This window comes from Amblyomma americanum, chromosome 1 (assembly GCF_052857255.1).
Source record: "Amblyomma americanum isolate KBUSLIRL-KWMA chromosome 1, ASM5285725v1, whole genome shotgun sequence".
Taxonomy (NCBI): Eukaryota; Metazoa; Arthropoda; class Arachnida; order Ixodida; family Ixodidae; genus Amblyomma; species Amblyomma americanum.
In genome coordinates, this window is record NC_135497.1 from 31,981,698 (window position 1) to 31,994,276 (window position 12,579).

Below are 12,579 nucleotides of genomic sequence, written 5' to 3' on the forward strand. Positions count from 1 at the left end.
AGTCTGCCTCTTAAGGCGCAGAAGCGGAGGCGCGACGAGTTTAGCGCTGCCCATTTGTAGCCCATTTATACAGTGACAAGAAGGTATTATGAGAAAAGTGAAGGCTCAGTAAATTGGGTGTACACGGCATAAAGTAGACAGCTGTTACGAGAACGCTATGCGCAAATTGCACATCTGTTCAATGTAGCTGCAATATTCTTGAATGGAAAGGAATTGCTGTGTGTAATTTGTTTGCGACACTGTTTCTTCGCAAATTTTCTGCAGGCAATAACAGGCCCTCAGATGGAGTTTTTTTGATGTGGTGGCGAGCTGGCCTGGGTCTACACATGACAGCCGTGCAAGGTTCTGCTACGTGGAAGTAACCATCCCAAGAGTGCTTCTCGGCGACATGAGGTATGCGTGCCGGCCTTAACTCATGATATCAGGACAGAGAGGCAGCCCAGAGTACCGGTAAGCAGAAACTATTTGGCAGAATATATGACCTCACAATAACATAACAGGTGCTCTCAACCTATGGAACGTTTGTTTTCATTTAGATACAGCAAGGCACAGATCAAGACGAGGAATACTGTGGAGAGGGCACTTGGAATATGGAAGAGGAGATTCCTGTGCCTGGACATGAAGCTTCAAATCAACACCAGGATGTCTGCAGTCGTAATAACAGCTTGTGCTGCACTGCACTATTTTGGCCGCCGTCGTGCTACAGAGGAAATGCCTCCTGCTCTGTTGCACACAAACACATGCAACTCTCGGCAGCCACAGCCTCAACCAGAGCTGCAATCATTGCCTCTGGACTCGCAAAGTGGGTCCAGAGGCAGGGGAAGCAACATTCGGCACCACTTTACACAAAATTAGGTAATACGAAGGGTATGTTGCTGGGCGAGTTGGTGGTGATCGAACATCATGGAATCGCAGCGCTAACAGACAAGGACACAGGGAGGACACAAACGACGCAAGTTTCAGCGCAAGTGTGTGTTTGTGTCCTCCCTGTGTCGTTGTCTGCTAGCGCTGCGATTCCATGATGTTAGGTAGTATGAATGAATGAGACTCGCTCCTTCAAGAAACAATGTGTTTATTGTTACTCTTTGTTCAGCTCCTTCCTCAACAAAGCAATTTTCAGCTGCAAAAGTTGCATTTTAGCCTTTTTGTTCGCACTCTAGAGTGCATGCATCTCCACTGTATGCTTCATGTGCAGCTCATGCTCTGCTTTCATGTGTTTCACTCTTAACACATGTTCTTCTCTTTTTCGTTTGCTCTCTGCTACCACAGCCTCAAGACGGGAACTCAGCTCTGTCGCAAGCACACAGACTCTTTTGGGGCAGGCGCAGCCTTGCGTCGCTGATAGCCAGCCGGCTGTGCAGCAGGAAGAATGACTTCACAAGTGGTGGCCAGCATCGGCGCATTGTGGTCTCCGTCGCTGCACTGTTGCTCCTGCAGGTCTTGGTTGCTGTAGGCCTCCTGGTCGTCTGGGGCAACCTCCGCAACCTCAGCAGCCTCGCCACTTTCAGCTTGACTGTTTTTCGTTGCTCGACACCACGGGAAGACGAACTCTGGAGAATTGTTCGTAAATTAAACATGTTTCATTAAACTATCAGTCTTGTGCTCATAACAATAAAATATCACACTACAATCCAAGAAGAGATGTAGTAGTGTGCACAGCATCATAATGCCACACATATGCCAGCTTATCTTGAGTGCATGAGAATGTTGCATTCAGAATGTGTAGCCATAGGCACAGAGAACAGCAGTCATGTTCGCCGTAAGGCAGCAGCAGCAGCAGCTGTATGTTAGAAGCCATAAACAACTATTTGGCACTTTTTAAATAATTCCATGCCAGAAAAATTTACACAGGCTTAGAAAAGGTAGGAAACAAAAGACAAGATGGAAACAAACATCTGGTGGTATGTTTCTTTTTGTCATCTTGAGTAGTATGAAAAAAAAAGTTAAGGCAAAGCTGGACAGCTGAATATGACAACACATGCGTCGGCATAATCAGACTGATAGAGTACACAGATGAACCTGTACAGGCTGGGAATGTTGATATTTGCAAAGCACGCAGCTAGCATTCATATTGCATAGCACTTGATGATATTACAGTAACACAATTCTCTCACTCCGCAAACCACACAGCTAAGCACAGATTATTATGGCAGGTAAATTGCACTGAGCAACATAATCCCAAAATATCTGCAACAAATTTAGAAACTGCTTGTCCCTGTTCTGCCTTTTCTTTTTCAGTCCCAATGAGGCTGCAAGATCCCATCTTCAGTCGTTCATCCCTAAACTTCCATGCTCTAGGTAACAGCAAGTGGAAGGCCGCCTGAACAAGGCATGCTGGAGTTTGTCTTTTCAATGGCTAAGGAATAAAGACATGGCCATGCTGAGGTTAAAATCTCTTGCAATATGCAGGGCTTATCTTGCTCCTGCTCACTGTGCAGGAAGTTCAACTATGAAGTCATATGCTCTCATTTGTTGGATGATGGCTAAAAAGTTGGTGCCGGCTAAGCAAGTGTGACCGCAATTTTTATTCCTACTTCCCGATTCAATAACATGACCCCTGCGCATCCCATGCTCACAGCTTAATTTGTGTTTCAGTTGCGTGGCTGACACAGCAGAATAACCCGGTGAATTGACACGTTTTATTCACAATCAATATTGCGCGAGAAATGATTAAAAAACTTCTAAGATTTATTATGAGCGATATTTCCAATACACACATGCCCTAAACTGTTGCCTAGCTTTCACGCCGGAGTGTATAATCGGATATATATTTAAAAGTACACAAGCAAGAATCATACCATCAGCCTCCGCCTGTGGCTCGGACTGCGTCGCCTCCAGCAGTGCGCCAACGGTCGGGGTGCACTGCAAAGGCCCGCTGTTGCTGTAGTGGCTGCCGTCAGTGTCAAATGGGTTATATACCCTCGTTCCCATATGGGACGCCACGTCTCCAACGCGGTGTAACTCTTCGTCCAGCTGGCTGGGTGGTGGCGGTCCGCCCCCTGAGAAAGGGCACAGAAATTAGGCAATATTGTTACTGAATATTCTTTAATTTTCGAGCGCCTACAAACGAGGCAAATGTCACATGAAAACAATGACTTCAGCGAAACGAGCAAGAACGGCGCCAGAAAATGAACAACGAAACGGGACCAGAAAATGTACAACATGAGTGCGTGTGTTGTTCCTTGACATCGCTTTCACGTCGCCATCCATGTTGCGGAAGGCTGCTTCGCAGAAACCACAAAAGATGACAAAATTAAATACGATGATGGAGGCAGAAAGCAAGTAATTGCTTTTTTTTACCAAGCAAAATAATGAAAGCAGACCTCACCTGTGCCGAAAATGGCTTTCACGTCTGCTGCCTTCGCTCTTCGCCACTTTTCTTTTAAGTTGTCCCAGCACTTGCGCAGCTGGGCCTCAGTGCGGGGCCGAACGTCGGTGCGGCAGTTGTACTGCTCAGTGAGCAGCTTCCAGGTCTTCTTTCTCTCCAGGGAGGCCCCGTCGCTCTTTTTGCATTCGATCACAGACTTGTGCGTGTTTACCAAGTCCGTCAGGACGCGGCGCTCGCTCTCCGTAAACGTTGTTCTTTTTTTTTTTTGCTCCGCTTACACGTGTTACAAACAAATAAACAGGCAGTAAAATTCAATATAATATATACAGAAAACCTAAATTCTAGATTTACTAATTAAAGAAAACACAAACAACCAAAAAGCACAAGCGCACAAGCACAACGCACAAAGCACACGCACAACACACGAGGCACACGAAAATAAACAAAAACGGAAGTCGGCTCAAATAAGCTTCTTATAGCGACGGCTGGCTATCATTGTGGCTAGATAAAAAAACGTGCGTCAAAATTAGAACCAAGTTTTCTAAATTCGCCTAATAAATGTATCTCCTGTATTTTTTTAACTACTTTATATGGGATAGAAAAAAGTGATGAGTGCAAGCACTAATGACGGAAGCTTTAATTTTTTTAAGCCTCGCAACCAAGCCTCTTACTTCCGCGGTTAAGGGCGCTGTCCGTAAGGACGCCGAAAAGTAGGTTTCTGAAACGCGGCTTCGCCTTTCCCGTACCTCCCACTTTCGGTAACCTTTACGAAAGTCGCCTCTCAAGTGAAGGTAAGGTAAAGGTAAGGCCCGTTTGTGAATACGGCAGTTAGAGATGCAAGGTATTGAGAACTCTTTTGGGAGGCAGTTATGATAAAGCCATTTTTCCGATCACTTTATTGCACGATTGTCGGCGGCATAATCGTGGGTGCGTGAGGGCTGTCCCTCGACGGCACTTAAACATTAAAAGAAAGTAAAATGCAACAATTAAGACAATTAAAAGATAATAAAACATTATAAAGCACTAAGAACATTAAAAGAGCCACCAGAAGCTAAAGCAGGATTGGCACTCCAAACTGCAGTTCACGAATGGAAAGAACGCAATGATAGAAAATGTAAAACTGGCGAAAAGTGAATAGGAAACGCGAAATAATGAAAAATTGCGCATTTGAACTCTATTTCGAATGTGTTGCGCTCCTTATCTGACTAATTAAAGTAATGTAAGAGATAAAGAGGGCTTCATGCACTAGCGTGAAAGCTTTGGGTCCAGTAATCAGATAATGCAAGGAGCCTTGAGAGTGTATTCTAAACGACCAGTGTCGAATTGTCCAATAATTTTTCCAGATGTCATGGCCGCCGAAGTTTCCTGCAGAAAACGAAAAAGAACATACGATGCACTACATTAATTATGACAAAGTGACAAAGTAATTAACGCGAAATGCGACAAAATTTCCGCTGGCGCAGATGTAGCAAATGGGTTGATTATGTAATTTTTCGAGTGTTGTTCGTTGTTTTATTATGCTAAATCGGTTCTCGATGAAGTGCATGTTACGAACGCATGGTGACCGCATCAGCGAGTGCCCGCGAGCAAATCACTCATGCCGTCACTTCATTGTCATACATTCTGCTACACAGTGGGAGGTGCAAGGTTCCGGCTTTCACAGCTCCTCTACGGACGGGCCCAAACTACAAAAAATAGCGTCTCTTCCTACTGCACTTCATTTGGATTTGTAAAAAGAAAAAATCGAATGATCGGCAGTTACCACAAAGTTGGCACAACGCGATGGCGTTTCTTTTTCTCACCTTAGACTCTATGACGTAAAATTTTGTTCTCATAGCACAAAAAGCCGAACCCAATTTAAGAACCCAGTTATCAGTCGCCTTTTCAGTATAACGTAGCTTCTAAACAGCAAGTCTCGCCGCTCACTTTCAAATGTCTGACTCCCTGTAGTTCTTCCCAATAGCAGCGCTGCGTAGTGGCCGCCCGCTCGTCGACCGCGCGACACTCTCTCCATCCACCGTTGAAGAGGCCACAGCTGCAAAATTGAACACACACACACACACACACAGCTGAAATTCCTGAGTGAGGCAGAAAGTAAAATTTGCTCTATAATTTGAAACGGATTTTCTGGACCATAATCTAAATTTGGTTTGTTATATTGGTTAGTACTACCAATTATACATAAAGAAAAGGGCGCCTCAGAAGCACAGCAGTTTTTTTTTTCGTTTCTTTAACTGATATACGCACATGTAGGTGAGCTTTTGGTGGCACCTCCCACAGCGAAATACAATTATATCACAGCTGAAATCAGTGGTCCACCATTATGTTTACATACGACCTCCAGTCGCACAACGACGTAATGTGTGCACCCCTAGTCTTGTTGCTACCACGTAGGACCGACGGTTAGACTTATTTACAAGTGTGAATTATGGGACAGTAAGGCTTAGAGAGCACATCCCATATATCCGCTCCCCATTTTCGGCTAGCTTCTGATGCAGGAATCGAAGACTTACACAGCGAGTGAATAAAGCAGTGCAGTTTGAGACATTTCGCCATTCATCTCTGGATAGCGTAACTGAGGGCGCAGTTCTACATTGTAGAGTCATGTTGCGTTTGTAGTGCTATGCAGCTCAGCCACGCTACAAACGACAGCAGACACCATTACTGAACTCACCTCAAGAATCGGACTAGTGTGCTGGCCAGAAAATTCAGAATTACTCGTCATACCTCCTAAGGTACAGAATTACCAAACCCCCATAGAAATCCGAATTCAGAGCAGACAAATACACCAGGTTCATACCGTACGCATTCTAGGACTGTACCTTCAACGGGATGTAAAAAACAGAGACACAATTAAGCGACTGAAAAAGGCCATCGCAGCCACCAGGCAACTCATAGAAAGGGTGGCTGGACGCGCACATGGGCTGAGAGAGGCGGACAACCTTCGCGTAGTGCGCGCCTATACCCCCAGCCGAATTTTTTATGCTACGCCATACCTGAAACTAACAACCAGTGAGGTCCAGCAAACAGACTCCTTGATTCGGCAAGCCACAAATGAGCACTTAAATTACCAAAAAAAAACACTAGAAACGAAAAACTGCTCGAAGTCGGAGATCATAACACCCCACATGAACATCGCGACGCCAACTTACAAGCACATTATAATAGACTGTGCGCCTTCAATCGTCGGCGTCTTCAATGTCCCGTTTTATGATTCACCCCGACCAAACGAGTTTTCGTACAACTCTTGATATTATAATAGACTACACGCTACAGAACCGGACGACGCATACTCAGTCAGCTAGGCATCACTATCCCTGCAAACAACCCATCAATAAGAACATCCCCCACCCACATTCAGACTTTAATATGTCGTACCATTACCCAGGAACATGCACCCCCATCATGACCAAGGTCGCAGGAAGGCGCGCGCGGCAGCGCTGCACAGCTGGTACGGGAATGAGCCTGATATTGTTTGGACGGATGCCGCCTGCGATGAGCACAGAGCCACAGCGGTTATCCACAACCCATACATAACACCCCTAACTTTCGAGCTTCCTTCAGGCACCACCTCTGAGGAAGCCGCGGACACCGCTATAGCCATTGCTCTGGCATACACATACGCCCGTTACAATATTAGTGACTCAAAAACCGCCATTATATATTTTTGGCACGGGCAGGGTTCATCCCACTGCGCAATGCCTGCTGCACATGCCCACCCGCCATCTCTTCCGACGCGCTGAGCTCATCAGCGTACCTGCGTACTCGGGAAATCCCGGAAACGAGGCCGCCGACTCCTTAGCCCGAAGGTCTAGAAACCGGCCGCAGGCGGACATAGTGGAGGATTTCTCAAAGGAGCTTATCCACTCCTTTGCAGATGTCACCGCAAAATCGCGCGCTCATCGTCTAAACTACCCGCCACCCAACCAATCCCTCACTACCAGAGAACAGTCAATTTGGCGTCGCCTGCAGGCGGGAACGTTGCCTACACCAGCCAATCTTTCAACATTTATGCCGGTACCCCAATATGCATTTTGTGCTCCCACCCAAGGCCACCCTTACCCACATACTCTTATGCCCGGCCTCCCCTGGCCTCGCCGGTCCGGTTCCTCTCCGAACTTGGGAGGACAGGGAGACCTCACGATGGTCAGCGTACCTCGCCAGGCAGAAGATCGCAATGAGCCGGGCCGCATACGTCATGGACCAACACCACATGAACGTCTAGACTGTCAGTGGGGTCGTGCGGAGACCCAGGAGGCCTGCGGGCCTCGGATTCTCTTGATGAATAAAGTTTCCATCCATCCATCCGTCCGTCCGTCCATCCGTCCGTCCGGTCGTCCGTCCATCCATCCATCCATCCATCCATCCATCCATCCATCCATCCATCCATCCATCCATCCATCCATCCATCCATCCATCCATCCATCCATCCATCCATCCATTCCATTCCATCCATTCCATTCCATCCCATCCATCCCATCAATCCATCCATCCATTCCATCCATCCATTCCATCCATCCATCCATCCATCCATCCCATCCCATTCCATCCCACTCCATCCATCCATCCTTTTTAACGCGACAGCGTTAAGGAGCTCGTGTCGCAGAAAAGCCGGTGTCGGCGTCGGCGGCGTTGGCCGTGTGCGAAATATCCTCCTTCTCGCAATATACCCCACTGCCCCAACAGATAGCGCTTGACGGCAGCGCCTCCCGCTCGTCTAGTTCGGGTGCAGAGAGGAGCGAAAAATCTCCTCCTCGCAATGTACCCTACAGCCCCAACAGATAGCGCTAGACGGCAGCGCCTCCCGCTCGTCTAGTTCGGGCGCAGAGAGGAGCGAAAAATCTTCTCGCAATGTACCCCACTGCCCTAACAGATAGCGCTAGACGGCAGCGCCTCCCACTCGTCTAGTTCGGGCGCAGAGAGGAGCGAAAAATCTCCTCCTCGCAATGTACCCCACTGCCCCAACAGATAGCGCTTGACGGCAGCGCCTCCCGCTCGTCTAGTTCGGGCTCAGAGAGGAGCGAAAAATCTCCTACTCGCAATGTACCCCACAGCCCCAACAGATAGCGCTCCACTGCCCCAACAGATAGCGCTTGAGGGCAGCGCCTCCAGCTCGTCTACTTCGGGCGCAGAGAGGAGCGAAAAATCTCCTACTCGCAATGTACCCCACAGCCCCAACAGATAGCGCTAGACGGCAGCGCCTCCCGCTCGTCGAGTTCGGGCGCAGAGAGGAGCGAAAAATCTCCTCGCAATGTACCCCACTGCCCCAACAGATAGCGCTAGACGGCAGCGCCTCCCGCTCGTCTAGTTCGGGCGCAGAGAGGAGCGAAATATCTCCTCCTCGCAATGTACCCCACAGCCCCAACAGATAGCGCTAGACGGCAGCGCCTCCCGCTCGTCTAGTTCGGGCGCAGAGAGGAGCGAAAAATCTCCTCCTCGCACTCCTTGCAATGTACGCCACTGCCCCAACAGATGGTGCGCGACGGCAGCGCCTCCCGCACGTCTCGTTCGGGCGCCGTGGGGCGGCACGCAGGAATGACGCGGTGAGCGGCGAACAACGCAGTGCGCATCCAAAGCGCGTTCACCACGAAGCTTGCGGCTTGCTGCCCGTTCGTTCGGCGCGGAAGCTATGCTGGCGTTCGGGGCATCGGGTTTGTCGAGAACGATGTGCCTTCTTTCACTCCCGCCTTTATCCCTTCCCTTACGGCGCGGTTCAGGTATCCAACGATATATGAGACAGGTACTGCGGCATTTCCTTTCCTACAAAAACCAATTATTATTATTATTATTATTAACGATGTGCCGACGAACTACGACTGCAACTTGAGTCCCGCGAGTTTCGGCAAGGGGCCTGGCAGCGCTTCTACGTGGTTTGCCGCTCCGCGCGTCCGTTTCACCGCACCTAGCAAAGCGATTTGTCTAACGGGCAAGGCGTCGCGCCGAACGGGCGATGGCGTTCCGTGGACTCCCTGGCAGTGCTGCGACGCGCTGTCGCGTTCCACTCTTAAAGGCGAAGCTTGAGCGTTCTCCAATTTGTTCTCCTCGGTTTACATTCTTCTTCCCTTATCTGCCAGCGTGATCCTGGCGTCCTTCCAGAGCGGGATAGTTGAAATACTTTCCTTTTTAACTTTCTGGTCACAAAGGGGACTACGCGACAGATCCTGGCGCCCTTCCAGAGCGGGATAGTTAAAATACTTTCCTTTTTAACTTTCTCGTCACAAAGGGGACTGCGCGACAGATCCTGGTGCCTTTCCAGAGCGGGATAGTTAAATTACTTTCCTTTTACCCTTTCTCACAAAGCGGACTACGCGACAGTTACGGAGAAGTTTGCGTGACTATGTCCCCACCACACTTCAAAAGCTCATCCGGACCAAAACTTTTTCGCCCACCGCCTTAGGCCCGTTTCACATACATGCGACTGGATCGAAAATATTCGGTGAGTCGGTGTAGCCGCAGTGCGATTTTCGGTCACTGCTTTCACATGCAACACCGACACACCGAATTCGGTTGGAGCGACACACAGGGTTGCTTGATGCATGCATAGGCAACCGTTGGTCAATTGCAATATTAACACAGCAGGGTGTGTGTCGACGCTGTAATTTTTATGCGTGTTTTTAGTTATGACAAAACCTTTCACATGTTTTCAATGGAATAAATGATTTTGTATTAATCAACAATTACGTTGTTGCGCTGCTTGAAACTGCCGGGACGTGAAAATAGCGCCAGCCAACAGAGCGTCTGCTCGCTCTTTGTCTTTCCACTGGCGGAGCTTGGAGTGTGCACTCGCGCGATAACTCAGCTCCGTAAGTTCCTCAACCCCTGCGATGGCATCAACGCTCTGTCCCAATAGCGTTCGGCATCTTCTTCTCCATGAGTATTGTAGAAGAAGCTGCTTCTTCAGGAAGACAGCGACGACGACGTCGACACTCCAGCGGTCGCGTCTCCGCTCGACTCCCGCCATCGGCGGCTGATGCTACTGGAGGAGTACTTCCTGCTGGAGAAAGAAAAACTTCTGGAGAGCCTGTGGAGCCCGAGGCGTTGTTGGGTTCGACCTATCTGGGAAAACCGAAAGTCGGAGTCAGAGTTCTATATTGCCGTGAGTTGAAATATATATTTGGCAGAGCGTATATACTTTGCACAGCGTGCTTTCAACGTATGTGCTTCTACGCGCACGCTGCTCTCTGCAGATGCCACTTCTGATGTCCGGAGACCGGGATTATTTCCGGAAGTACCACAAAATGACTCCGGAACGGTTTGAGGAGCTACATGCGCTTCTTGAGGAAGCGCTTACGAAGGAGCACTGCGTTCGTGAGCCGCTCCCTTCTCGGATGAGGCTGGCCATCACTCTGAGGTCAGTAGGTTGGTTGCAGGATTCTTGTGCGCCTGCTTCTCAGTAATTTTTTTTCTCCGGGGAAACTGCTGTCAGGATGTATTAGGTAATCGCTTACGCGACAATCACGTGAATAGGCCACAATTATTTTAATGGGAGGTACTCAAGTTTTCTTGTTTTGCGCACAGCCACAAATGTTACATTTGCACTGACAGTCTCTTCCATTTCTCTTTTCAGATACTTGTCACCTGGCATGCAAATGCAAGATGTCGCCCTCTGTTTTAGGGTGGGAATTTCAACCGTAGCAGGGATCGTCCACTTTACGTGCAGACTGCTATGGAAGGTGCTGCAGCCTGTCTGCTTAAAGGTATGAGGCATTGCAGTTCCATTTAAAGGTCGTGCTTACTTTCTTAGTCATATATGTATCATAGCTATTTGTCTACCTATATCTGCTATGCTTAGCTGCCTCATTTAATACTGAAAATGGCGTGCACTTCACTATGGCCCGTATAACTGCGCGCCTTATGTCATGGCCAATTTCTGTTTCAGATGCCAACCACCGAAAAGTGGCTAGAGGTGGCGGCAGGTTTCCCTCACAAGTGGAATTTTCCTCACTGCGTGGGTGCAGTTGATGGGAAGCATGTGCAAATCCAGGCCCCATCACGCTCTGGGAGCCTGTACTACAACTATATGGTACTAATTGTAATTTGTCAATTTTAACAGCAATTCTTATGGTGCTGGTTACTTGCAGTGCACGTACTCTATCGTGCTGATCGCTGTCGCCGACAGCAACCTGAGATTTGTTACGGTTGACGTCGGCGGCTATGGCCGGCAGAGCGATGGAAGGACCTTGAGTGCCTAAAGGTTTGGCAGCTGCCTCGAAAGAGGAGTTCTAGGTCTGCCATCCCCCAGGCAGCTCCCAGGTTCCGGGACAATTGCACCCCACGTTTTTTGGCGGGACGAAGCCTTCCAGCTTCGGCCCGACTTCCTGCGGCCGTACTCGGGAAGATGTCAGGCCGAAGAGAAAAGGATCTTCAATTACCGCCTAAGCCGAGCTAGGTAATCTAACCAAAAAGTGCTTCCCTGAGAACATGTATTACTCATTGCTATTTATTTGCAGGAGGTGCGTGGAAAGCGCCTTTGGTGTAATGGCCTCAAGGTTTGGGATTTTCCGGCGTGTTATTAATTTAAAGCCGGAAAATGTCGACTACGTCATCCTTGCCACGTGTGTGCTTCACGATGTTTTGATGGAGGACAGTTTTTGCGGATCCACTGTACATCGATCAAGAAGATAGCTTCGGAAATGTCGCGAAGGGCCAGTGGCGCACCAACCTTGAAGCCGACGGGGGCTCTGCAATGATTGAACTGCAACCTCCTGCGGGCCACAACTTCTCGAGAGCTGCGGCGGAAGCAAGAGACATTTTTTGCGAATATTTTTCAACCCATCAAGGTGCTGTGCCATGGCAACAAGCCAGTGCTGGGCTGCGGCCGTAAGGATTAACAGGGTAAAGTTGTAGGCCAGTTGGTGCGACATTATGACTAAAAAAGTCAGATGTCGGCGGCACTGTTGGGTTTCAGAATTCCTATGGCGTATCACCTGATTCTTTTCTTGAGATGCTTAGTTTTTATCTAGGTTACACTATTGTTTCCTTGGACGATGACTTGTATGTCCAAAAGAAAGGAATATTTTATTAGTTCCAGTGTGGCGCCTGTGTTTTCTCAAATTTTCTTGCCCATTTGGACTGCGTATGCTCAAGCTTAAGCTCTGTTCTCTTCATTGTAAATGTCTTTAGATATGTTGACGGTTTTTTATGTATTGTAAAGCTTTCACCTAATGACGTGCTATCTAAAGTAGCTCACGAGGTTTTAGTTTGTTTTTCCAGTTGCTCTAGCACTCTTAAATTTACCCTCGAGCTACCCC

General features: G+C 48.5%; 2 protein-coding genes across 3 annotated transcripts in view; one reads left to right on the forward strand and one right to left on the reverse strand.

The window, feature by feature from the left end:
* Positions 1-12,579, forward strand: part of LOC144125662 (atrial natriuretic peptide-converting enzyme-like) — a 996,499-nt gene that overhangs the window by 300,613 nt on the left and 683,307 nt on the right. The window lies entirely within an intron of this gene.
* LOC144131991 (uncharacterized) overlaps positions 4,619-12,579 on the reverse strand; it is a 38,114-nt gene continuing 30,153 nt past the window's right edge. For both annotated transcript variants that reach the window (XM_077664473.1, XM_077664472.1), the window contains 2 exons: positions 5,255-5,363; positions 4,619-4,693 (listed from right to left, as the gene is read on the reverse strand). In XM_077664473.1, the coding sequence (XP_077520599.1) occupies positions 5,257-5,363 (107 nt within the window). In that variant the 3' untranslated portion in view covers positions 4,619-4,693; positions 5,255-5,256. The remainder of the gene's footprint in view (positions 4,694-5,254; positions 5,364-12,579) is intronic.